Source organism: Anolis carolinensis, chromosome 4 (assembly GCF_035594765.1).
Source record: "Anolis carolinensis isolate JA03-04 chromosome 4, rAnoCar3.1.pri, whole genome shotgun sequence".
Classification (NCBI taxonomy): Eukaryota; Metazoa; Chordata; class Lepidosauria; order Squamata; family Dactyloidae; genus Anolis; species Anolis carolinensis.
Window position 1 is genome coordinate 52,614,130 of NC_085844.1, and position 23,983 is coordinate 52,638,112.

Genomic DNA, 23,983 nt, shown 5'->3' on the forward strand with positions numbered 1-23,983 from the left:
AGAGGTGAAGAGACATGGATAGCTCCATCATACCTAGGGCCAGAAGTAGGTGAAGACCTTCTCTCCATCCCAACGGCCACTGCCCTGGCCGTTGGGGGAGAGAAGAAGAGGCAGATTCTGCTGGACTGCCACCCTCTTTTTGTTTTGCATCATGTCTTAATTAGATTGTAAACCAAAAAGGCAAGGAATAGCTTTGTTTGTTTTTTTTTACTTGTAAAGTAAATGCTAGATAAATAATTAGGAAATAAATGAGGAAATGAAGCTGTGCTCTTGGGGAAATGTGTCTTCTTCATCCAAGTGGAGAGGTAGTCTGAGGCTTCCCTACCAGAGATTTCCTTGAGAATCCCCAAGGGAGGAGTAACCAAACTACCCCACACTATTCTTTCAGTGAAATGAAGTGACTCATTCCCATTCTAACTACTTACAGAACCATAGTGGGAAAGGGAGTCAGTAACAGATTATATCCAGCATTCAATTCCCAATGAGACTACAGCTCAACAACACTAGGAGAGGCATAGGTGGACTCAATTCACTGCTAAAACTGTGTTGAGTGGCAAGCACTGAGATCTTGTGTTTATTTTAATAGAAACATGTTTGTTTTCAGGGACTAGACTATGAAAAAGCCAAGGAGAGAAGATTAGAAATTGTTGTGAATAACGAAGCACCTTATGCACCTCCACCAAATGCAAGGGCCATTTCAAAAAGTATGGTCACTGTTGTGGTCAATATTAAGGACCAGGATGAGGGGCCAGTATTTGAGCCCTGTGAATACAATTTATACATAAAAGAAGGTTTGCCAACTGGAACAGTGGTTGGAAACTACAAAGCAAAGGACCCAGAAACTGGAAGTAGTGAAGGCCTAAGGTACAATTTTATTTTGGGGCTGATTTGTTTTATAGAATGTGGATAACATCAGGAAACAATTATAATGTCTTAATAATATCCTAATACATTTACTACTTAACAGCTACAGACTAATAAGTGACCCATGTAACTGGATTATCATTGATCGCAGAGGAGATCTGACAATTACTAAAGTTTTAGACAGAGATGTACCAGACAACAAACAGAATCACTGCAATGTTACAGTCTCTGCTACTGATCAAAGTAAGTACTAAATGCTCTTTGGAACTGCTCTTCATTCAACAAAATACTGTTCAATTTTTCAGCAGTATTTTGTTGAAATCTTCTCTTTATACTCAAGCTTTAGATCTAATGTGAACAATAATGGGGAACTGTTCGCCTTAAAGCTTTGGATGTCAATTCCTGAAGGAGAAAATGCCATAGTCAACGATCAAAAGTTATCAGAAATTGTAGTCTGAAACATTTAGCGAGTCAAAATTTCCCTATTGCTGTACAAGAATGGTTTTGTAACATAAATCTGGTAGTACCATTTATTTATGTTTTATGTTCTTTTAATTATTTAAATAATATTGTTGCTCTTTTTAACTTTTGTGAATTAATGTTTTAACTTAATTTAAAAAAATAATTGTCAGCTAAGTTGAATCCCACCTTGGAGAAAGATAGGAGAAAAATCAATCAATCCATATATAATATTTTGGCAGATTCATAGCAGGAAACAGATATACTGAAAAGTCAATGTTCTACTTTTTCTCGTTTTCCCACATTTGTTGTTGCATCACTTCTGGTCCCAAGCATTTTGGAAAAGGGATATTAAACTTGTATAATATTCCTCATATTTTAAATTTTTTTGGCTGAACAAAAATATTTAAATATTTTATAGCTATATTTTTGCCTGGAAAAGATGAAGCGAGGCTGTCTTTGGAATCTGCTCTGTAAATACTATTTAGTAACGATATTAAACTATAAGAAAATTTTATTTCTCAGGTGGTAAATCAGGCATTGGCGAAATTGTGATGACACTGATAGATGAGAATGACAATTACCCTGTGGTTACCAAAAAAAATTACACCATGTGCAAGAACAAAAAACCAGTCTGTGTTACAGCCATTGATAAAGACATACCTCCCAACACTACACCTTTCCACTTTGAAATAGAAACACCAACGGACTCAACATGGAAAATAACACCGCATGAAGGTACACATATGGTTTTGAATATCTCACGCTTTGACAAATAAGCTTAACTAAGGCAGCAGTAATGTAAAAAAAATGATTACTGGATTTTGATTATTTGTTCTACAGATGCATCAGCTCTGATTTTACCTGTGGCAGACATAGACTATGGCCATTATCCAATTCTCCTCAGAGTATATGATAATGGAGGTTCAAGTGGAACAAGTGAAATAATGATACACTATTGTGACTGTGTCATTCCAAGTGAATGCGTAAGTCAATTATCTCCAGTTGTTCCTCTGAATGCCGCCGTAGATTCAACTTATGCGGAATATAGTACATCTTTTGTTCCTTGGGGTGCTGTTTCAACAGTATTTGGATCAGCATTACTGATGTGTAAGTATTTATGTCTCTTGTAGAGAACATTTTAAATGACCCGTTAAAGTTGAACCTATATTTTCAATACTTATAAGTTAGCAGAGACGTTTTTATTTTCTTCACAATAGAAATTACAAATAATTTCATTAGTGGCTTCCCCATGGAATATGAAGAGCATTTTTTCTGGATATTTTACACCAATAAAATAGCCATTAGACAGTATTCCTTAGGCAAAATAGTTCAAAGTGGTTCAGCAGGTGAAATGGCAGCTAATACTGGGGAACAGTTTTGGGGTTTATCTACAAATGCAGTAGAATTAATGCAGTTTGACACCACTTTATCTTCCATGGTTCAATGCTATGGAATCATGGGAGTTGTGGTTTGGTGGGGCAGCAGCATTATTTGACAGATATGGCTAAAGTTCCTATAAAGCTACAAATCCCATGATTCCAAAGCATTGACCCATGGCATATACAGTGGTATCAAGCTGCATTAATTCTTCAGTTAGATGAACCCAGACATGCTAGTTTTCTTTGTAAAGTTTTTCTTTCTGTGAATAAAGGACAGAAAAAATACTTTGAATTCTAAAAAGTCACTCAAAGCATTTTGTTAATTATGACTTCTAACAAAGTTCCTGGTCCTTCCTAAAATAATCACAAACTTTGTTTTCTTCCTAGTGGTAGTATATAAATGCAAAGTTTTAAAATGTGGATTTGCTTCAACATTTAATAAAAATGGATGCTAACTCCTTTCAATATTAAATAGAGATATCCTACAATGGCTTTTAAAACATACAGATGAAAATGTCCAGTTTTGTACATTTTCTCTTTCAGTAGGTATGGGTGCACCAGTTGGTTATTGGTATCGTAAAAGAGGTTCCACGCATCATGTAGTTGCTGATGATGTAGCTGCTCCTAACTTAATTACATCAAATACTGAGGCACCAGGGGATATACTGACGGTAAGTGCTTTTGCCTGACTAATTTACCTACTTTTTGCTAACAAAACTAACTGCTGTACTTAGTATACAAAAGGAAAAGGAAAAGGAAGGTAAGTTATACCATCAGAATCTTTCAGTAACTGTGGCTACTGCTATGAGTCCTGCTGAAGTTAAAGTTCAGCTAATATAACTTGTCAAAGAATAACTTCTTGACAAAAAGTTTTGAACAAAACCTGATGCTGCATTACGTATATGATGGCTGCAGATGAAACCTATGGATACTGGTAGCTGGCTACATAATGCTAGAGATCCCTGAATCCTATTTCAGGTGGAGTTCTTATTTTATTTATATACTTTTCTCCCACAATATGGGAGATGCAGATGGTAATAAAAAAGGGATGTTGTTTTCGGTAAAGTTAAACAGACTTGTTTCAATATGATCTGTCCATGGTAAAATTAGATCTTGATGAAGTGGTTTTGTAATACAGCTTTCAGAATCTGCTAGCCAGCATGACTGGTGGCCAAATGGTTTAGGGGATCTTGAGAGTTATAGTTCAAGAAAGTAACTTCTGAGTTCTGAATATACACCATCAATCGGTCTACTTTCAAGAGGGGTTCAGACTGAGTTATTATTATCATGAAGATAATTATTCCATCATTCAGAAAAAGCTGACCTTTGTCTTTCCCCTTCCAGGATGTGAATATATTTCCTGTGAAAACTGTGAGTGGATCTATGAGCACCATTCTTGAAAGAAATGTGAAGGGAGAAAATGTGGCAATGGTGAAGGGAGAACGAGGTTCCACAGCAGAATTAGTCAAAGGGGGGAAAAGCCACATGTCTGGATCTTTGCGACATATTGCACTACCACTGAGGAATTCATATAAAGATATCTGTGCAGAATGGCAGGATTTCACCAATCCTCACTTATCTGAAGTAAGTGTTCTAATATTGATTCCTCAGTTTTTTAATGTGGCATAGCATGGATTGGCTTGAGAAGTTTTACCCAACCACCTCCCTGGCTGCTGTGAGGCAGGAGGGAGTCCTTACTGTCCAGAGGTTCACTGTCATCGGGCAACCATCCTTACCATCCCCTCTAATTCTGCTTCTTGTGGTGGTCTCTGGAAGTAACATGGGTCCTGCCAGTTGCTTGTCACCTGGTGTGATATCAGCCCCCGAGTGCAAGATTGATGAGGGGAGGAGGAATCACCCACTCCCTCCTTTCCCTTCTCTGATCACCTTCTCATTCTGAATAGCACCAGCCCTCCATATTTGCTCGGGGACACAAGATGTCTGTGAAAGTGAAAAACTGTGAATAAAGAAATTACTATGAGAACACCTCTCTTAAGAATGCCTAGCTTTTCCAGCACTATTCTGTGATCAGGCATGTAGCCAGGGGGTGGGGGGTTGAGGGGCTTCAGCCCCCCCCCCCCCGAAATTCTCAGAGTGGTCCGCGAGAAAGCCTTACATTTATTATTTAAACTATTATGTTTATTCATATCATGATCGGATCACCATGCTCAATATATCCTAAATGCATGGGGGAATTGGGATAACGATACAGAAATTTTGCTAGGGTAGATCCTCTCCCACCCAAACTCAGCCCCCCCCCCCCCCGGAAGCAAAATCCCAGCACTCCCCGACTCAAAATCCTGGCTACGGGCCTGTCTGTGATCAACTTCTGCTGGAAGCTTACCATAGAACTGGATTGGAAGATCTAGAGATTCCTAGAGAGGTGCTATCTCTAGAAATATTTATTAATTTATTTATTAGTTACATTTATATCCCACCCTTCTCACCCTGAAGGGGACTCAGGGCGGCTTACAAGTTATATGTGCATACAATATATTATTAGCATAGCACAATATAAGCATTATATATTACTATATTGCACTATACCACTATATTGCAATATTATTAGTAATATTACATGTAATATAAATACACAATTATAATAGTGTATTATTATATTGTATTACATTATTATAATATTATTATCAATATTATATGTATATACATTATATTATTAGTATAGTATAATATGAGTATTATATATTATTATATTTTTATATTGACACATATAATGACTGGATCTAGATTGTCTAGATTGTCCAAGAGTTGACCATAAAATCATACTGAAAGACCTGGGACACATCTACACTGACCACCTAGGTCAGTCTGTAAGCAGTTTGGCAGAAACTGGTTTCACTGTGCAGATGGTTAGACTGTTGTGTCTGGGACAGTACTGAGGCCAGGAAAGTGATTACATGAACCACAGAAGGTGGCCTTTATGGTTATGTAGGTTTTTCCCTGAATTTCTGGGAGTGATGGACACCAACACTCTGGGGAATACGTAGCCATGCTAGGTAGTCATGCCCTTGGAGTGTTTTTCGGAGATCCCTGCCCCTGCATTCCAAATTCTACAAAATGTTTCATTGCAGGTAGGTGCCTATTAATTGCTTTGCATTCTATGGAGCCAATTTCACTGTGTGATGTGATTCACATTTGGGGCCTGCTAAAGTTCATTAAGAGGTTAACCTGGACTTTCCAGCAATCGTGTAATGTGTTTTACTGGCCTTAGTTTGCACTTCAACATGCATTAGCATTATGCATTTTGTAGCTGCCAGAGAGTATATGGTCAAGGTAGATGTGTCCCTAAAGAATCCTAGAAATACTCCATGAATAATCAAATCCATAAAAAGTCAAAATCGTAAAGATGGAAGCATGACTATAATCTGGATCCATATTTTACTTAACTCAAATGAATAATATCTTGGGCTTGTGGTTAAAGTATACCATAGAATCATGCAGGAGGTCCTAGAGATTCCTAAATAAATGTTAGGGGTTCTAGGTCCTGTGTGATTCTATAGTATTCAAAGCTCTTGGCATATGTATTAACTGCATTCTGTGAGCGCATATTACTGGGCCTACTGTATAAGAATTTAGGTACATTTTGTACATATGGACATACTCAGATTAAAATTTAAACAATGAAATATCTAAATTCTTTTACTGAAAATTATTTTAATGCCATTTGTTTTAGATTAGATGCAGCTAAGAAAACAGTTAATGTGGATTTCCTTTCTCTGCAGATGGTGTATCTTTGTGGACAGGATGAAGAGGGTAAACATGTCGAAGAATATCTACTTCCATATACCTATGAAGGGAAAGAGTCACCAGTTGGCACCCTAAGTTCTTGTACTGGTGAATCAGAAGAAGAAGAACTGGATTTTTTGAATGAGCCAGAGCCTCCATTTAGGACATTAGCAGAAACCTTTGCAAATTCTTTGGGAAGTACTCCTGATCAAACATTATTGAAATGAATGGATTCTCCTCTGTGGCTTTTATGCATCTGTGTAGGATTTGGGGATGAAAATCTTTCTGTGGCTTTTGCTTATTCACTTTTGTTATATTTTTTCCTTTAAAAAGGAAAACATTGGCATATTTTTAAAAAGCCATTATTATAGATTTAAAACAATTTATTTAAAAAAACCCAAATCTTCTATGGAATTTTACCAAACATATTTTAAGCCAATAAATGGGTGCTTATTTTTGAAATACAATGAAAAATATTAAGCCTGATGATTATAACAAAATTACTTGTTATCTAAGGACTTTGTTCTTAGTCTTTATTCAGTCAATATATATGCGGCTAATCTTGGGTCAATATGTTACTGGACCAAGACTGGTATAGTCTGGCAACATTGGACCACAATACTGCAAGACTGGTTTAACTTGTAGGTCATATACAGTAATGGTGGTCATGAGGTGAGAAAGGTTTAGTTATGCTTTACATTCCCTTTGACCATTTTCATGCCTCGTGAAAGTCTCTATAGACAAAGGTATGCAGCCATAATAGATAAGAACACAGATATTAAGACTGTAAATCAGAATATTTCTTACCATTATTCTAACTAGTATACATGGGAATTATAGTCCAATGAGACCAGAAGGACTGCACTTTGCTCATCCTGATACTTTTAGGAAACTTACTGAATGATGACCCCATCTATTTATTTTTCAATCAAGTTGCGATTTATATTTAATGTTTGTTTTATTTTGTGAATTAATGTATTTTATGCTGTAAAACTGCTTTGTTGTGTTATTAGATATATAAATCTTAATTGTATTGTTAATAATAGGAATATTATTAGTAATAGCAGAAGACAAAGATGACTGGATTGTAGAAAGCAATGAAAAATGACTGATGAACGGATATATATATGTGTGTGTGTGTGTGTGTGTGTATGTTAAAATTCTTACTTATAGCCAGTACATAGTTACATAAGCTCAGGTCCAATTGCAATGTATAATTAATATTTATATGTATATAACTGAACTCAGTTATAATATTTAGAATGTACAGCATTAACTATGACAATATTAAATTATTAAAAATAAAAAACAGTATTTCACAGCCAAAGAAACAAACATAAATATGACTAATTTATCTTTGAAGCAAACTACAGATGTGCCCAGATTACTTGCTTGGAAACTGGCTTCCCTGGTCATTTTATGTAACTCCTCCTGCAGTGAAATTAATTAAATAAATTAAATAAATAGATAAATTAATGTGGCCTCATGCCATGAGCACACCTGAAGTTAAGTAAATGCATGCTGCCAAATCTTGCAAAAACTGATTGTTAATCCAGGAACAAATGAACATTGTTTTTACATGTAAGATTGGATTTTTCTTATTTTGCATGGTAAACATGCTGGCATTAAGGGACTTCAAAGGGATTCTTTTTGTGAACCTATGATAGTTGTCAGAATCATATGGTTAGTTTATGATGTTTACTCCATGTGAATGTTTCATCCTTTCCCTATTGTGTGAGTGCTTTAATATTGCACTTAAAATATGTGTGCTGCTTGCACCTCACTTATCTTAATAACAAGCCAGTGGCCAGTATATAATAATGGGATTGAAAATAATACGGAGCACAACAGAACTTCTGCAGGTGTGGATTGCAGGGCACCTATATTGGCACAATCTGTCTATTGTAACTATATATTCAATATGTAAGACAAGCTCGTAAATATGCTTAAGTGGTTCACTGTGATAGGAAAAAAGAGTGTGCTATAAAATTATGGTGCCAATTTCTATGGTCTTAAAAATAAGAGCAATCGTGTTAATAAAAGCTAAAGGATTTAATTTATTGTGTATAATTATGGTTACAACAAAAGATCAGTTGTGTGTCATTTTCTTTAGTGGCATAACCATTAGTAAATGAATAACTGAGGCTCCATCTACACTGCCATATGAAATGGATTATATTACTCTACACTGCTATATAATCCAGTTCAAAACAGATAATTTGGATTTTATGTGGTAGTGTAGAAGGGGCCTGAGAAGTCTTCCTATTTTCATAGTGCAGTCATATTTGTGGGCTTGACTTTCACAGATTTGGGTTTTTTTTTTTTTTTTTTTTTTGCAAATTTGGTTAAAAATTCCTTTCTAGAAATGCAATCTGTAAAATGGAAAACACAAACACACTCACAGCTGACTAGAGATCCTAGGTTACATTTTCGTTCACATTCAAATATCTCCCTTCAATTTACAGGCCAGGTCAAATGTAATCATTACAAAGCACCAAAAGTGTATGTGGCCTAGAAAGAGAATATAAAATATACTTATTTTGAGTACTGTGGTGCATAATTTTGCTCCTGTGTTTATTTTAAGTTCTGACACATTTCAGTTTGACAGACTATTGGATTGAGAACTTTAAGGTGAGAAAGGTATCTCTCAATTTTAAAAATAAATAATTCATCTCATATTTTGATTACCAATGGTGGTTTACATTTCAGGAATACAATCAACAGCTCCAGTAGAGAGTGATGGTTAGTTCCTTTAGAAGGAAGCGTAACCTAAACATTTCTGGTGATTTCAGAGCAATTTTGTCTTGATGAAATGGGTAATGAGTTTTCTGTTGTGGCTTCCTCTACAGGGTGAGAGAACTGATCTCATGGAGTGTAGTGTGTGGTATTGGCATGGGTAGGGAGAATAAAGGCATGGTTCTACTTGATCTACATCCTTTCCAGCCTCCCAAATGGAAGCTGATATGAATAAATTCATTTCCATTACTTGAATGAGGTTTTTTTTTTGTAAAGGGCAAACAAACAAACAAACAAACAAAAAACCAGACATGTCTGTGGAAGAGAGGAAAACAAGTTCAAACCACAGTATCCCCCACACTACCATTCTCTCAGCAAGGTTTATAAAAGATTGGAGTGTTTGATACCAAAGCACCCAGCCCTCTGGGCCACTTCCCTTTTAATAATGCACTCGGAAGATCTTCATTTCACCAGTACAATTGGAGCTGGACGTTTCTAGATTAGAGGCACCAGTTGGCTAGATGTTCCTTCTGTTAGTACCTGAATGAAAACTGTGGAACACCTTCATTTGTGGAGGTGTGCCCCCCTCCTCAATATCTTTCACGACTAAGTGAAGAAATATGTATTCCAACAGGCTTTTTTGCCTGCTGGGTAATTTTCTTAACTTTGGTAATGTCTAGTTTGTTATATCTATAAATCTCTGCCTCTGTATTTTTATTGCATTTTAAAGTGAATCAACAGGTTTATTTTGAGGTTACTTTATCTTAAATTGTCATAAGCAGCTTTGAATGATTCAGAGGAAGTATAGAATACATGTTTCTGTAATTCTGGCAAAGACAGCCCATGTGCCATTCCATAGTAAAGAGGTCTTCTAAACCAGTGGTTCTCAACCAGTGGGTCCCCAGATGTTTTGGCCTTTAACTCCCTTTAACTGGCTGGGATTTCTGGGAGTTGTAGGCCAAAACACCTGGGGACCTACAGGTAGAGAACCATTGTTCTAAACAATGCTGTGATGCCATGTCAAGCCATTATGTTCATCAGAGCAAAGTATTAATCCTAATTAATGAGTTCACAAAAAGCTAGTCTCATGCTATTGCTATATTCCAATTCAAGCAGCAGTTAAAGTCTGCTCCTTTAGGTAAAGGTAAAGGTTTTCCCCTGACTTTAAGTCTAGTTGTGTCTGACTCTGAGGGTTAGTGATTTTCTCCATTTCTAAGTTGAAGAGCTGATGTTGTCCATAAACACCTCCAAGGTCATGTGACCAGCATGACTACATGCTCCTTTAGTGATATATTTTCTACTTCCTCCTTACTGGGTTATACCCTTCAGGTTGTATCTTCATAGTTCAGTAGGTGATCTTACTCACAGATGTCCTGACTTTTTAATAATCTGCTGATGAAGGCTTTTTGTCATTGAGAGCTTATGATTTAACCAGAACCTTAGCAACTGCTAGCTCCACAACAGGAAGCAAACCTTAGAAACTTTAGATACATAAGGCCAGTCTGAAACCATACCTCTTCACCCATTTTATCAAAAAAAAAACAAAAAAAAACAAAAAACAAAACCACAGAACTAATATCTTCCTTTCACTCCATAATCCTTGATTATCTTACACAAAACAGAGAAGTCTCTGGGTGGTGTTGAATGCCATTTGACATATTCCACTTGAGTGAACTGTCACAGCGTTGTGAGCTGTATGTAAATAAGTACAGATTTTATAATGCTAGTGGTTTTAACCAAAGAAAAAAGAATCCCAAACAAAGACAAGTACACACTATATCTAGTATAGTGCTACAAAATGCATGTAATAGGTGTTTTCTAAAGCAATGACCAAGTTTTTAATGTTTTTAAAGTTACCAAATGTATATTTTATTTAATGCTACCATGTTGCATTTCCAGCAACAGTTTTGTGGCCAAAATTAACATAATTGCCACATTATTATTTTTTTTGTCTCCACTAATCCATTACAACCATCCCTTAGGAAACTACAGTACTTGGATTGTATTTATTGATGATGATTAACTTTATTTACTTTTCCCTCCCTCAATTAGGAATCAAACCTGCTCATTTCATAAAAAGTGAGCTAACTGCAAAACTGCAAAAACCCCACTCAGCCATGAAAACCCACAGGGTGATCTTGGCCAAATTAGAATCTCCCAGCCTCAGAGGAAGGTAAACGCAAACCACCTCTGAACAAATTCTGCCCTGCAATATGTTCATCTCAATGTCATCACAAGTTGGAACTGACTAGAAAACATATGGGAACAATACTTTGGGGTTGTTGTGTGTTTTCCGGGCTGTATGGCCATGTTCCAGAAGCATTCTCTCCTGATATTTCGCCCACATCTATGGCAGGCATCCTCAGAGGTTGTGAGGTATATTGGAAAAAACTAAGCAAGGAAGGTTTATTTATCCGTGGAAGGCCCAGGGTGGGAGAAGGAACTCTTGTCTGTTGGAGGCCAGTATGAATGCACAAAATTAATCACGTTGATTAGCATTAATGGCCTCACCAGATTAATTTCCTGGCTTCTTCCTGTTCAGAGGTGTTAGCTGCCCCTGATTGATTCATGCCTGGATTTCCCCTGTTTTCAGAGTGTTGGTCTCCTTATTTACCATTCTGATTTTTGAGTTTTTAAAAATACTGGTAGCCATATTTTGTTCATTTTCATGATTTCCTCCTTTCTGTTGAAATTGTCCACATGCCTATGGATTTCGATGGCCGTCTCACACAGCCATATAACCCAGAATATAAAGGCAGAAAATCCCACAATATCTGCTTTGAACTGGGTTATCTGAGGCCCCTTCCACACAGCTGAATATAATCTGCTTTGAATATAATCTGCTTTGAATATTATCTGCTTTGAATATATGGCAATGTGGACTCAAATAGCCCAGGTCAAAGCATATACTGTGGGATTTTCTGCCTTGATATTCTGGGATATAGGACTGTGTGGAAGGGCCCCAAGTCCACACTGCCATATATTCCAGTTCAAAGTAGAAAATGTGGGATTTTATTCAGCTGTGTGGAAGGGGTCCTAAAGTCATTTGTAAGTCAAATATTTGTAATTCGGGGACTGCCTGTATTTTGCAACAAAGAAAAGTATGGGGAAATATTTTAAATATAAAGTGGGAAGTATCAAAAATAAACATTTTCCGTCTTACAGTAAGTTTTGTTTTATTTTTATTTTATTTTATGGGTTATAATGGTCTATACTTTGAATTCAATACACTGTACATGGGAGCAACAAGATCTTTGAGGTGCTGAAGCCCTCTAAAGGCCTTCATCTGGATCTGGTTTGAAGTATCACAAGTTGCTCAACTGAATCAGCTACAGTTCATGCTTGACAAAAGGGTGCATCTCCACACTGTTGAATTAATGCAGTTTGCAATCACTTCAGCTGCCATGGCTGAATGTCATGGGAGTTGTAGTTGGGCGAGGCACCAGCCCTCTTTGGCAGGGAAAAAAAGACTGTAAAATGTAGCAACTAGGACTCCATAGTACCTAGGGCCCTTCCAGACAGGCCCTATATTTCTGGATCTGATTCCAAATTTTCGGTTTATCCCAGATTATCTGGCAGTGTGGACTCATATAATCCAGTTTAATCAGAAAACCTGGGATCGGATCCTGGGATATAGGGCCTGTTTGGAAGGGCCCCTAGTGGTGGCAATCCAAGTAGTGTCAAAGGGCATTAATTCCAGTGTTGATTTCTGGTTTCCAGGCGATAGTTCAAACCACTACACCAGGGCTGTTTACTTTGGCAGAAAGGTGGGGTAGCTTTGAACAGAAAACAAAATGATGTTAAGTTAAAAATCTTAATTTCTGAATTCCAGTGTAGGAAGGCCTGCTTCCTTGGGGAAAAAAATCAAACTGTTCCGTAGGCCCCTTCTACACTGCCATATAATCCAGATTATTAAAGCAGATTCCACAGTATCTGCTTTGAACTGGATTATGTCAGTCTACACTGCCATATCACCCAATTCAAAGCCGATAATTTGGATTTTATACAACAGGGTGGAAAGGGCCTCAGTTTGGGTCTTTCAAAAGCAAAGGAATGACAGGTTGCTGTGAGTTCCCCAGGCTGTATGGCCATGTTCCAGAAGCATTCTCTCCTGATGTTTCGCCTACATCTATGGCAGCCATCCTCAGAGGTTGTGAGGTCTGTTGGAAACTAGTTGAGTGGGGTTTGTATATCTGTGGAATAATGTCCAGGGAGGGAGAAAGAACTCTTGTCTGCCCGGAGGCAAGTGTGAATGTTGCAACTGGCCAGCTTGATTAGCATTGAATAGCCTTGCAGCTTCAAAGCCTGGCTGCTTCCTGCCTGGGGGAATCCTTTGTTGGGAGGTGTTAACTGGCCCTGATTGTTTGTCTGGAATCACCCTCTTCTTAAAAACTTTTCAAGGTAGAAAAAGCGAACCTCAGTGCCTCATCCTATTGCTTAAGCCAACACTGTTGGTGCTTGGGGGAAAAAGGGAGTCAGGAAAGGGTCTCCTCTTGGGGAGGGACAGTGTAAAGAAGTGTTTCTGAACCTGGGGGTCGTGAGGGGGGTGTCAGAGGGGTTGCCAAAGACCATCAGAAAACACATATTTCTGATGGTCTTAGGAACCTCTTTGGCAGAGAAGAATGAAGATCTCTCCGCCTGTTTGGCCCAATTCTATCCTTGGTGGGGTTCAAGGGGCTCTTTGATTGTAGGTGAACTATAAATCCCAGCAACTACAATTACCAAATGCCAAGGTCTATTTTTCCCAAACTCCACCAGTGTTCATATTTGGGCATATTGCGTAAGAGTTTGGTTCAGATCCATAATTGTTTGAGTCCACAGTGCTCTCTGGATGTAGGTGAACTACAACTCCCAAACTTAAGATCAATACTCACTAAACCCTTCCTGTATTTCTATTGGTCATGGGAGTTCTGTGTGCCAAGATTGGTTCGATTCCATCGTTGGTGGAGTCCAGAGTGGAGGTGAACTATAAATCCCAGCAACTACAACTCCCAAATGACAAAACCAATACCCCGGAGTATTGGGTATTTGGGCCAAATTTGATCCAGCGAATGAAAATACATCCTGCATAATCAGATATTTACATTACGATTCATAACAGTAGCAAATTTATACAGTAGTCTCTCACTTATCCAAGCTAAACAGGCTGGCAGAAGCTTGGATAAGCGAATATCTTGGATAATAAAGACGGATTAAGAAAAAGCCTATTAAACATCAAATTAGGTTATGATTTTACAAATTAAGCACCAAAACATCATGTTATACAACAAATTTGACAGAAAAAGTAGTTCAATATGCAGTAATGTTATGTTGTAATTACTGTATTTACAAATTTAGCACCAAAATATCACGATACAGTAGAGCAGGGGTCCTCAAACTTTTTAATCCGAGGGCCGGTCCACAATCCTTCAGACTGTTGAGGGGCTGGATTATCATTTGAAAAAAAATACAAACAAATTCCGATGCATACTGCACATTCTTATTTGTAGTGCAAAAGCAACAACAACAAGAACAATGAAAGAACAATACAATATTTAAAAATAAAAACAATTTTAACCCAATATACATTTATCAGGATTTCAATGGGAAGTGTGCTCCTGCTTCTGGCCAGTGAAATAGTCAAGTGAATTAGGATTGTTGTTGTTGTTGTTGTTGTAGTTGTGTGCCTTCAAGTCATTTCAGACTTTGGGCGAGCCTAAGTCTAAAATGTATGCATTTATTATTTATTTACTGCAATTATTTACTACATTTGTATCACACCCTTCTCACCCCAAAGGGGACTCAGAGTGGCTTACAAATTATATGTACATACAATATATTATATTATTAGCATAGCACAATATTAGCGTTATATATTACTATATTGAACTATGCCACTATACTGTAATATTATTAGTAATATTATATGTAATATAGAATATATAATTAATATTATTATATGGTATTATTATTAGTGTTATATTGTATTACATTATAATATTATTATCAATATTATATGTATATACAATGTATTATATTATAAAACTGAGGGCGGGGGCCAGGTAAATGACCCAGGCCTTAGTTTGGGGACCTCTGCAGTAGAGTCTCACTTATCCAACATAAACGGGCCGGCAGAATGTTGGATAAGCGAATAATGAAAAATGCTGGCGAGGGTGCCAGGAAATTGGAACCTACATGCATATGTGGTGGGATTGTAAACATGTAAAAGGTTTTTGGGAATTAGTCATAAGGGAAATAGAAAATATTATGAATATAAAAATTAGAAGGAATCCAGTGGAAATATTACTTTTAATTAAAAAAGAGGATGAGAAAGATAAGAGGGGAAAAAATTTAATAGACATGCTATTAACAGCAGCTAGATTATTAATTGCAAAATATTGGAAAGGAGAAATGAAAATACAAATTAATGAATGGTATAAAGAAGTTTGGCGAATGGCACTGAATGACAAACTAACATCAAATTTAAAAGTAAAGAAGGGATTATGGAAAAAAATGATTTTGAAAGTATTTGGAGAAAATTTCTAGAAAAATTATTGGAAAAAGAAGATGGGAATTTACCTCCAAATGAAGAATTGAACTTTTGGTGGGAGTACAGAAGAAGAGATGGCTCTGGGGAAGGGGAGCACAGGGGTGAATGTAAATAAAAGAGGGGGAAATGTATAGAATATGTTTATATAATTGTAACTTTTTCTCAATAATAACAATAAAAAATATTTTTTTAAAAAAAAAAGAATGTTGGATAAGCGAATATGTTGGATAATATGGAGGCATTAAGGAAAAGCCTATTAAACATCAAATTAGGTTATGATTTTACAAATTAAGCACCAAAACATCATGTTGTACAACAAATTTGGCAGAAAAAGTAGTTTGATACGCAGTAATGCTATGTAGTAATTACTGTATTTACAAATTTAGCACCAAAATATCACTATGTATTGAAAACATTGACTACAAAAATGTGTTGGATAATCCAGAACGTTGGATAAGCGAGTGTTGGATAAGTGAGACTCTACTTTATATTCAAAACACTGACTACATAAATGGCTTGGATAATCCAGAAGCTTGGATAAGCGAGGCTCTATTGTAGTTATGAAGTAGCAACGAAAATAATTTTATGGTTGGGGGAGTCACAACAACATGAGGAACTGTATTAAGGGGTCACGGCATTAGGAAGGTTGAGGAACTGTATTAAGTGTTGAGAACCATTTCTGTGAGGAAGGAACAAAGGAGAAGAATGAATTAATCCATGCCTCACAGCCTCTGAGGATGCCTGCCATAGATGTGGGCGAAACGTCAGGAGAGAATATTTCTGGAACATGGCCACACAGCCCGAAAGACATACAACAACCCTGTGATCCCGGCCATGAAAGCCTTCGACAACACGTTGAGAACCACTGTTGGAGAGTTTGCCTGAAAGACTCATTCCTGGAAGCTGTCTTTGCCCAGTGTCTGACGCGGGTCACCTCGCCCACCTCAGCCCGTGTGAACGGGCCTCTCCCACTCCTTGCACACTCAGCGGCGAGGCAGGGCTGCGGCGGGCGTGTGAAACATGAAACAAAAAGCCGCGCACCTTCCTCTCTCTTTCTCTGCCCGACTCACAGGGGAGTTTCCTGGCCCACTCCTTGGTAGCGAGAAAAGGCGGGGGGAAGGAGAGGAGAAGAAGCGCTCATTAAAAGCAGCCAAGCCGGGGCCCGCCCTTGCTGCGAGGCGGAGACAGCCAGCGCCAGGGCCGGACAAGAAAAAGAAAAGACAAGGAAAGGCAGCGAGCGAGGGAGGGAACAAGGCCGCCTCCTCCCGTTGAGCCACTCGCGCCGCCACCTTTGCTGCCATTCGGGAGGAGCCGCTCCTCAGCTCACCTGGTCGCCTTTCCGCCCGGGCGGCCGCTGCCTCAGCCTCTGCCTGCCTCCCTTCCCGCCCTCTGCAATGGCCTCCACGCCGAGAGCCCCTTTCCAGCTCCTGGCCGGACTCCTGGTGAGTTTTGTTCTTTACTTTTGTGGCGGGAGCGCGTTGCAATCTGAGTGTTGCAGTCTTCCGAAGTCTTTTCTTCCAAAGGGTCCTGGTGGCGCACCAAACTGCCACTCCCCTGATTCCAGGGCAGTTCAAGTGAAGCCGAACTGCGTTAATTTTACAGTGTAGATGCACCCAAAGGCCACAATGGTGTGTGGAGTCGGGTCAAATTCAACAGAAAACAAAAGGGAGCGACTGAGGCTTCAATTGCAGTCGCTCTACGCTGGAAAGACCAAAAGAAATGGGATACAAAACTTGGTATAACTATTTAATAATAATAATAATGCAATGTGCCAATTCAATAATAATAATAATAATAATAATAATAATAATAATAATAATAATAATAATAATACAGTAGAGTCTCACTTATCCGACATCCGCTTATCCAACGTTCTGGATTATCCAACAAAGTTTGCCTCCTGCACCGATCCACAGCTGTTTCTCTAGGCAGCAAGGACTGAACTTTTATGGATTTAATTTCCAACAATGTTGCTACTGTAAGTCCATTTTATGCAATTCTATCTTTATTTGTAGTCAATTTGTTAGTAGCCAATGTTTTTGTAGTCAGTGTTTTCAATATACAGTAGAGTCTCATTTATCTAAGCCTCGCTTATCCAAGTTTCTGGATTATCCAAGCCATTTTTGTAGTCAATGTTTTCAATATATCCTGATATTTTGGTGCTAAATTTGTAAATACAGTAATTACAACATAACATTACTGCATATTGAGCTACTTTTTCTGTCAAATTTGTTGTATAAAATGATGTTTTGGTGCATAATTTGTAAAATCATAACGGAATTTGATGTTTAATAGGCTTTTCCTTAATCCCTCCTTATTATCCAACATTTTCACTTATCCAACGTTCTGCTATCCTGTTTATGTTGGATAAGTGAGACTCTAATGTAATAATAATAATAACAACAACAACAATAATAAGAATACAATATAATCTCACTTATCCAACATCAACAGGGCGACAGAACCATGGATAAGTGAAAATGTTGGATAATAAAGAAGAGATTAAGGAAAAGCCTATTCAACATCAAATTACATTATGATTTTACATATTAAGCACCAAAACATGATCTTTTACAACAAATTGACAGAAAAAGCAGTTCAATGCACGGTAACATTATGTAGTAATTACTGTATTTATGAATTTAGCACCAAAATATCTCAATGTATTGAAAACATCACTACAAAAACATTGACTGCATTGGATAATACAGAACGTTGGATGAGCGAAGGTTGGATAAGCGAGACTCTACTGTAATAGTTTATTTTTAACCTGTTCTGTCTTCCTGAAGGGACTCAGGGTGACTTCTAGACATAAAACATAAAAAACTATCAAACATGCAATCCCATTTCAACAACATTATGCATTTGTTCAAATAAATTAAAATAGAGTAAAAACAATGGCTGATAATCTGGCAGTCAGGCATCTGGAACGTACAGCTGACCGCCTCCTCTAAGACTATATTAACTAAAGGAAAAGTTATTACAGGAAGACTTGGGAGGTAAAATGGAAAGGTCTTATATCCAGAATAAACATAAATATAAGGAATTAAAAAAAGATTATCCTCATGACCGAACAATCATATTAAATATAGTGAAATTAGTAAAATCTTCACAGGTAGAGGGGGGAGGGAAAAAAGAGGAAATTATGTAAAACCGAGTACTGGATGAAGAAGAAAACAAAATGAATAATAACGTCCTGTAAACACCAAAGCAGCTAAATAGTTTAAAGAGCAAAATTCAATGCGGCAGGCTGTAATTCAATGTTATGTCTGAAAATGTTGTAAGAGGTGCCCTGGAAAGGGTTTTGGTAAAGCACAAAAGCATATTCTTTAGTTTCACTTACTTAATCCCCAGTAGCTCAATGGGTTAAACTCTTGTGCCAGCAGGACTGCTGACTGAAAAGTCTGGTTTGAATTGAGGGAGCGGGGGGAGCTCCTGTCTGTCAGCTCCAGCTTCCCATGCAGAGACATGAGAGAAGCCTCCCAAGGGATGGTAAAACATCTGAGTGTCCCCTGGGCAATATCTTTGCAGGCAGCCAATTCTCTTACACCAGAAGCAACTTGCAGTTTATCAAGTCGCTCCTGATATGAAAAAATAAAAACAAAACAAATTGCCACTCCCCTGATTCCATGGCAGTTCAAGTGACGCCGAAGTGTGTTAATTCTACAGTGTAGATGTACCCAAGCTCTAGGGAGAGAGGAAGAAATGCCCTAGTGGTGTGGAGTCGGGTTAAATTCAGCAAAAACAAAAGGGAGCGAAGGTCGTGTGCTGTGAAGCCCGTGGCGCCTCCCTCATTCTGAGTTCATTGTCCGGTGAATGCAGTTGGAGGCCAATTTAATAGCAATGGCTCAATGCTATGGGATCCTGGGAGTTGTTGTTTTGTGAAGTTTTGAGGGGTTTTGGCCCAAGAGATCATGCTCATCCTGGATTCATCTACACAGTGGAATGAGTGCAGTTCGACACCGCTTGAACTCCCACTGCATAGTTTTCAGCCATCTCTGCCCAAGAGAACTGCTGTCTCAAAAATCTGGAGAACTTACTGCCTTCCTACTTCATGCGCAGAAAAAACAACTGTGTTGTTTTGAACATTTTTGCTCATAGGCAAACGTTTCAAAGGTCTTATCCTACTCAGTGTTAAACTATGCATTTTAAATTTACATATATTGATATGCATGCTTTTAATGTGTTTAATTTGTTCTCTGTCTTTTAATGTATTTCTGCTCAACTTGTAAGGGGAGTTCCTTTTAGGCACAACTAGGGTAGAGAATGAATGCAGTTTGACACCATTTTAAATGCCATGGAATCATGGGAGTTGTAGTTTTACAAGAAATTTGGCCTTCTCTGCCAAAGAGTGCTGATGCTTCACCAAACTACCAATCTTAGGATTCCATAGTATTGAGCTGTGGCAGGTAAAGTGGTGTCAAACTGCATTACTTCTAGAGTGCAGATGCATCTCCAGATATCTCTAATCCGTGTGGGTTCCAAATTGAGTTTCTGTTCAGGGTTTTAAACTGCGTATCTCCGCAGGCTGGGAACAGCTAAGACTAGGGCCCCTTCTACTCAGCTGTATTAAATCCAGATTATCTGCTTTGAACTGGATTATATGGCAGTGTAGATCTAGGCCCCTTCCACCCAACTGAATAAAATCCCACATTTTCTGCTTTGGAATATTTGCCACTGTGGATTCACATAACCCGGTTCAAAGCAAATATTGTAGGATTTTCTGCCTTGATATTCTGGGATATAGGGCTGTGTGGAAGGGCCCTAAAACAAACCAGTTCAAATAAAATAATGTGGATTTTTTGCTTTGATAATCTGGATTATCTGGCAGTGTAGAAGGGGCCTAGGTGTCTATTCAGATATTTACTTTAGAAAATGCCTTGTTTCTTTCTCTCCTTCACATAACTGCCCCTTTGGGTGCATCTCTACCTATACTGTAATGCATTGCAGTTTTACTGGCATGGCACAATGCTAGAACAAACTATCCCAGCATTCCATAGCATTGCACTTTGGCAGTTAATGTGGTGCCAAACTGCATTAATTCTACAGTGTAGATCCACCCTTTTTTCTCATGAGGAGAATGGGAGGACGATAAACGGGGGAAATATACAAGGTAGTTTACCAGCAGGGTCTTTCTTCCTTAGGCTTGGAAATTCACTTGGCTGCCTGGCTTTTGAGGAAGGGACTTTCCTCTTTACCTTAGGGTCAGATAGCACCATAACTACTGTTGTTTTCCAGACAGGGATCCACTGATAAATAGCCGTTTGTCCCCTTTCTCTGACCTGTAACAAAAAAAGGAGAGGGGAAGGGATCTTCCAAGAGCTAGGAATCTCATTGGGACCTCCCCTTCCCAGGCAAATGCTGTGAGAAGCAAGATAAAGCAGCTTCACTGCACGGAGGTGCATTCCACTGTAATTGCAGTAAATATCACGAAAAACCAAGAAAAGAGAACAAAAAAGTGTGTGTATATAGTAGTTTGATGCTAAATGATTTATTTTATGAGCTCTTGTGGCCATCGGACAGCTTCCTCAGAGGCATGTTTGCAGATTCTCTAGTGCCTCTGAAGAAATGAATTGAAATCCACAAAAGGTTAGGCCAAAGCAAACTAACTTAATCTCAAAGGTGCTGCAGTATTCCACCACTGTTTTTTTTTTGTTTTTTGTTTTTATGCAGAAAGAGCCTACAACAGCAGTCCCTTTGAATTTGGATTAATAAATTGCCAGAGATTAATATTATACCATTTTGTGTTGATGTAAAGAACTGTTCTTTGTTTATAGGGTGTTGTGATGCTATGGAATAATGTGAAAAAATATTAAATTTGACAATACCCCTTAGAAGAAGCTGTGTTTGCCGTCTTCTGGTTAGGATCCTTGATTTGTTTGTCTTCCTGAAGTAGGCGCCAGCTACATTATAGAATTAATACGGTTTGATGCCATTTCAGCAGATATGGGTAAATGCTATGTAATCATGAGGGTTGTGATTCTGCAAGGTCTTTTGCCTTCTTTGCCAAAAAGTGCTAGTGTCTCATTAAACTACAAACTCCAGGTTTCCATAGGATAGAGCAATGACAGTTAAAGTGGTATCAAACTGCATTAATTCTACTTTGTAAATGAATGCATAGTCTCCCTCTCTTATTTTTTAATGGGAATGTGCTGATCTGAAATAGGTTGCATACTGCATTAGTAAGATTGTTAATTTGCGTGTGCATTTTCAATATTAGAACCAGGTTGTTAATTTGCACACACATTTTCCAGATTAGAGCCAGCAAGGTATTTACCTGAATTAACTGAATTTTGAAGTGGGGCAAGGCCAAGCTCTAGGCCAGGGGTCCCCAAACTAAGGCCCGGGGGCCGGATGCGGCCCTCCGAGGTCATTTACCTGGCCCACGCCCTCAGTTTTATAATATAATATATTCTATATTACATATAATATTACTAATAATATTACAGCATAGTGGTATAGTTCAATATAGTAATATATAATGCTAATATTGTGCTATGCTAATAATATAATATGTTGTATGTACATATAATATTGATAATAATATTATAATGTGTGTACATATAATTTGTAAGCCACTCTGAGTCCCCTTTGGAGTGAGAAGGGTGTGATACAAATGTTGTAAATAAATGCAGTAAATAATAAATAAATAAATTTTAGACTTGGGCTCACCCAAAGTCTGAAATGACTTGAAGGCACATAACAACAACAACAACAACAACCACAACCCTAATTAACTTGACTATCTCATTGGCCAGAAGCAGGACCACACTTCCCATTGAAATCCTGATAAATGTATGTTGGTTAAAATTATTTTTATTTTTAAATATTGTATTGTTCTTTCATTGTTGTTGTTGTTGTTGTTTTTGCACTACAAATAAGACATGTGCAGTGTGCATCGGAATTTGTTTGTATTTTTTTTTCAAATGATAATCCGGCCCCTCAACAGTCTGAAGGATTGTGGACCGGCCCTCGGCTTAAAAAGTTTGGGGACCCCTGCTCTAGGCAAAGAACAGCCTTTGTTCTTTTTATGTTTCTGTGCTGAATTTATGTAATCTTTTGCAATTAGAAAATCGTTGACCCTTGTAAGTTAATTTCTGTGTCTAGATATTTTAACAGTAGGCCTATAGGTGAATGCAATAAATTTAGTCCCTGATGCCATTATTTCTATAGCAAACTGCATCAATTTCTAACACGTGAAGGCAATAGCTATAAGATTGCAAAGCATGTATAAATTAAATGTTTTTCAAGTTCATAATGTGCTTATTGCTAAGAGAGAAGGGAAAAAACTATTTTTAATTAGGTATCCTTTTCTTGCATAAATAAACATACACTTAAATGCTATTAACTGCTTTTTGAAACAGTATCTGTGGGTTATTGTGATCAATGTGAACATTTGTAATGGTCATATTCATAATACTGTGGATACTATGAGAAGCTGTTTATCTCTCCCATTCCAGCAGACATCACCCAGGATGAAAAGTGTGTTGCCTCATTGAAACACTTGTTTTCAATAATTGTATTAAATATTATAACAAATTTCAATTTTTTTTAGTATCCTCCAAGAAAATAGTGGTTATTTCCCCCTTTCATCTATTTTTGTGTATTTATAAATTTGAGCTGTTTAGCTTATTTTGTATAATATAGGCCTATCTATATATATGATTTACATTACAGGAGAAATACCTCCCTAAGTTTGTGTTCCTATAGCCTTATGAAAGATAATAGGATTCCTTTTTTAAACTGAGTCTAATAAACTGCAGAGACCCTAATAAACTGCTATACTGTTTTAATGAATGAGTACTTAGTAATCTGCAATGCTATTTTAAAATGAAGTTTACCATATCCACTTCGAAAGGTAATTGTTACTTTTTTTTGTTCATGTTTAATTTAAATAATTATCTATAGGTATATATAGAGTCCCATTTTGGTTAGTGAAATATTTCACCATGGGACTGCAGGTTTATTCTCATTATTGAGAATGGTGGGCAATTTAATTAGATACTCTGTACAAATGCCAGGATTCTACTCATTCAGATTATTTTTAAAATCCTTTTTAGACATATTAAATCCAGGTGTTCCAAGTTGATAAGACTTCACTTCTAATAGCAAATAATTTGATTGCTTCCTATCTTTAAAATAGTAATAACACATCTGTTCATTGATATCCATGCTGAATAATCCTCCCCACATCCAGCAAACATCAAAACTATTTTATGTTGCAAAAAGGAGAGTGAAATGCCAGTTTGTGAAAATGACCAGATGGATT

At 37.5% G+C, this 23,983-nt stretch overlaps 2 protein-coding genes and 1 long non-coding RNA gene across 4 annotated transcripts in view; 2 read left to right on the forward strand and 1 right to left on the reverse strand.

The window, feature by feature from the left end:
* LOC103279493 (desmocollin-1) overlaps positions 1–6,964 on the forward strand; it is a 25,284-nt gene extending 18,320 nt beyond the window's left edge. Inside the window, exons 10-16 of the mRNA XM_016995144.2 lie at positions 605–864; positions 968–1,107; positions 1,849–2,061; positions 2,167–2,433; positions 3,249–3,376; positions 4,050–4,289; positions 6,446–6,964. Of these exons, the coding sequence (XP_016850633.1) occupies positions 605–864; positions 968–1,107; positions 1,849–2,061; positions 2,167–2,433; positions 3,249–3,376; positions 4,050–4,289; positions 6,446–6,676 (1,479 nt within the window). The 3' untranslated portion in view covers positions 6,677–6,964. The remainder of the gene's footprint in view (positions 1–604; positions 865–967; positions 1,108–1,848; positions 2,062–2,166; positions 2,434–3,248; positions 3,377–4,049; positions 4,290–6,445) is intronic.
* Positions 1–17,168, reverse strand: part of LOC134298888 (uncharacterized) — a 43,095-nt gene extending 25,927 nt beyond the window's left edge. Inside the window, exon 1 of the long non-coding RNA XR_010006003.1 lies at positions 17,042–17,168. This is a non-coding gene — a long non-coding RNA (uncharacterized LOC134298888). The remainder of the gene's footprint in view (positions 1–17,041) is intronic.
* Positions 17,031–23,983, forward strand: part of LOC100565442 (desmocollin-2) — a 43,617-nt gene continuing 36,664 nt past the window's right edge. For both annotated transcript variants that reach the window (XM_008114918.3, XM_008114919.3), the window contains exon 1: positions 17,031–17,156. In XM_008114918.3, the coding sequence (XP_008113125.1) occupies positions 17,109–17,156 (48 nt within the window). In that variant the 5' untranslated portion in view covers positions 17,031–17,108. The remainder of the gene's footprint in view (positions 17,157–23,983) is intronic.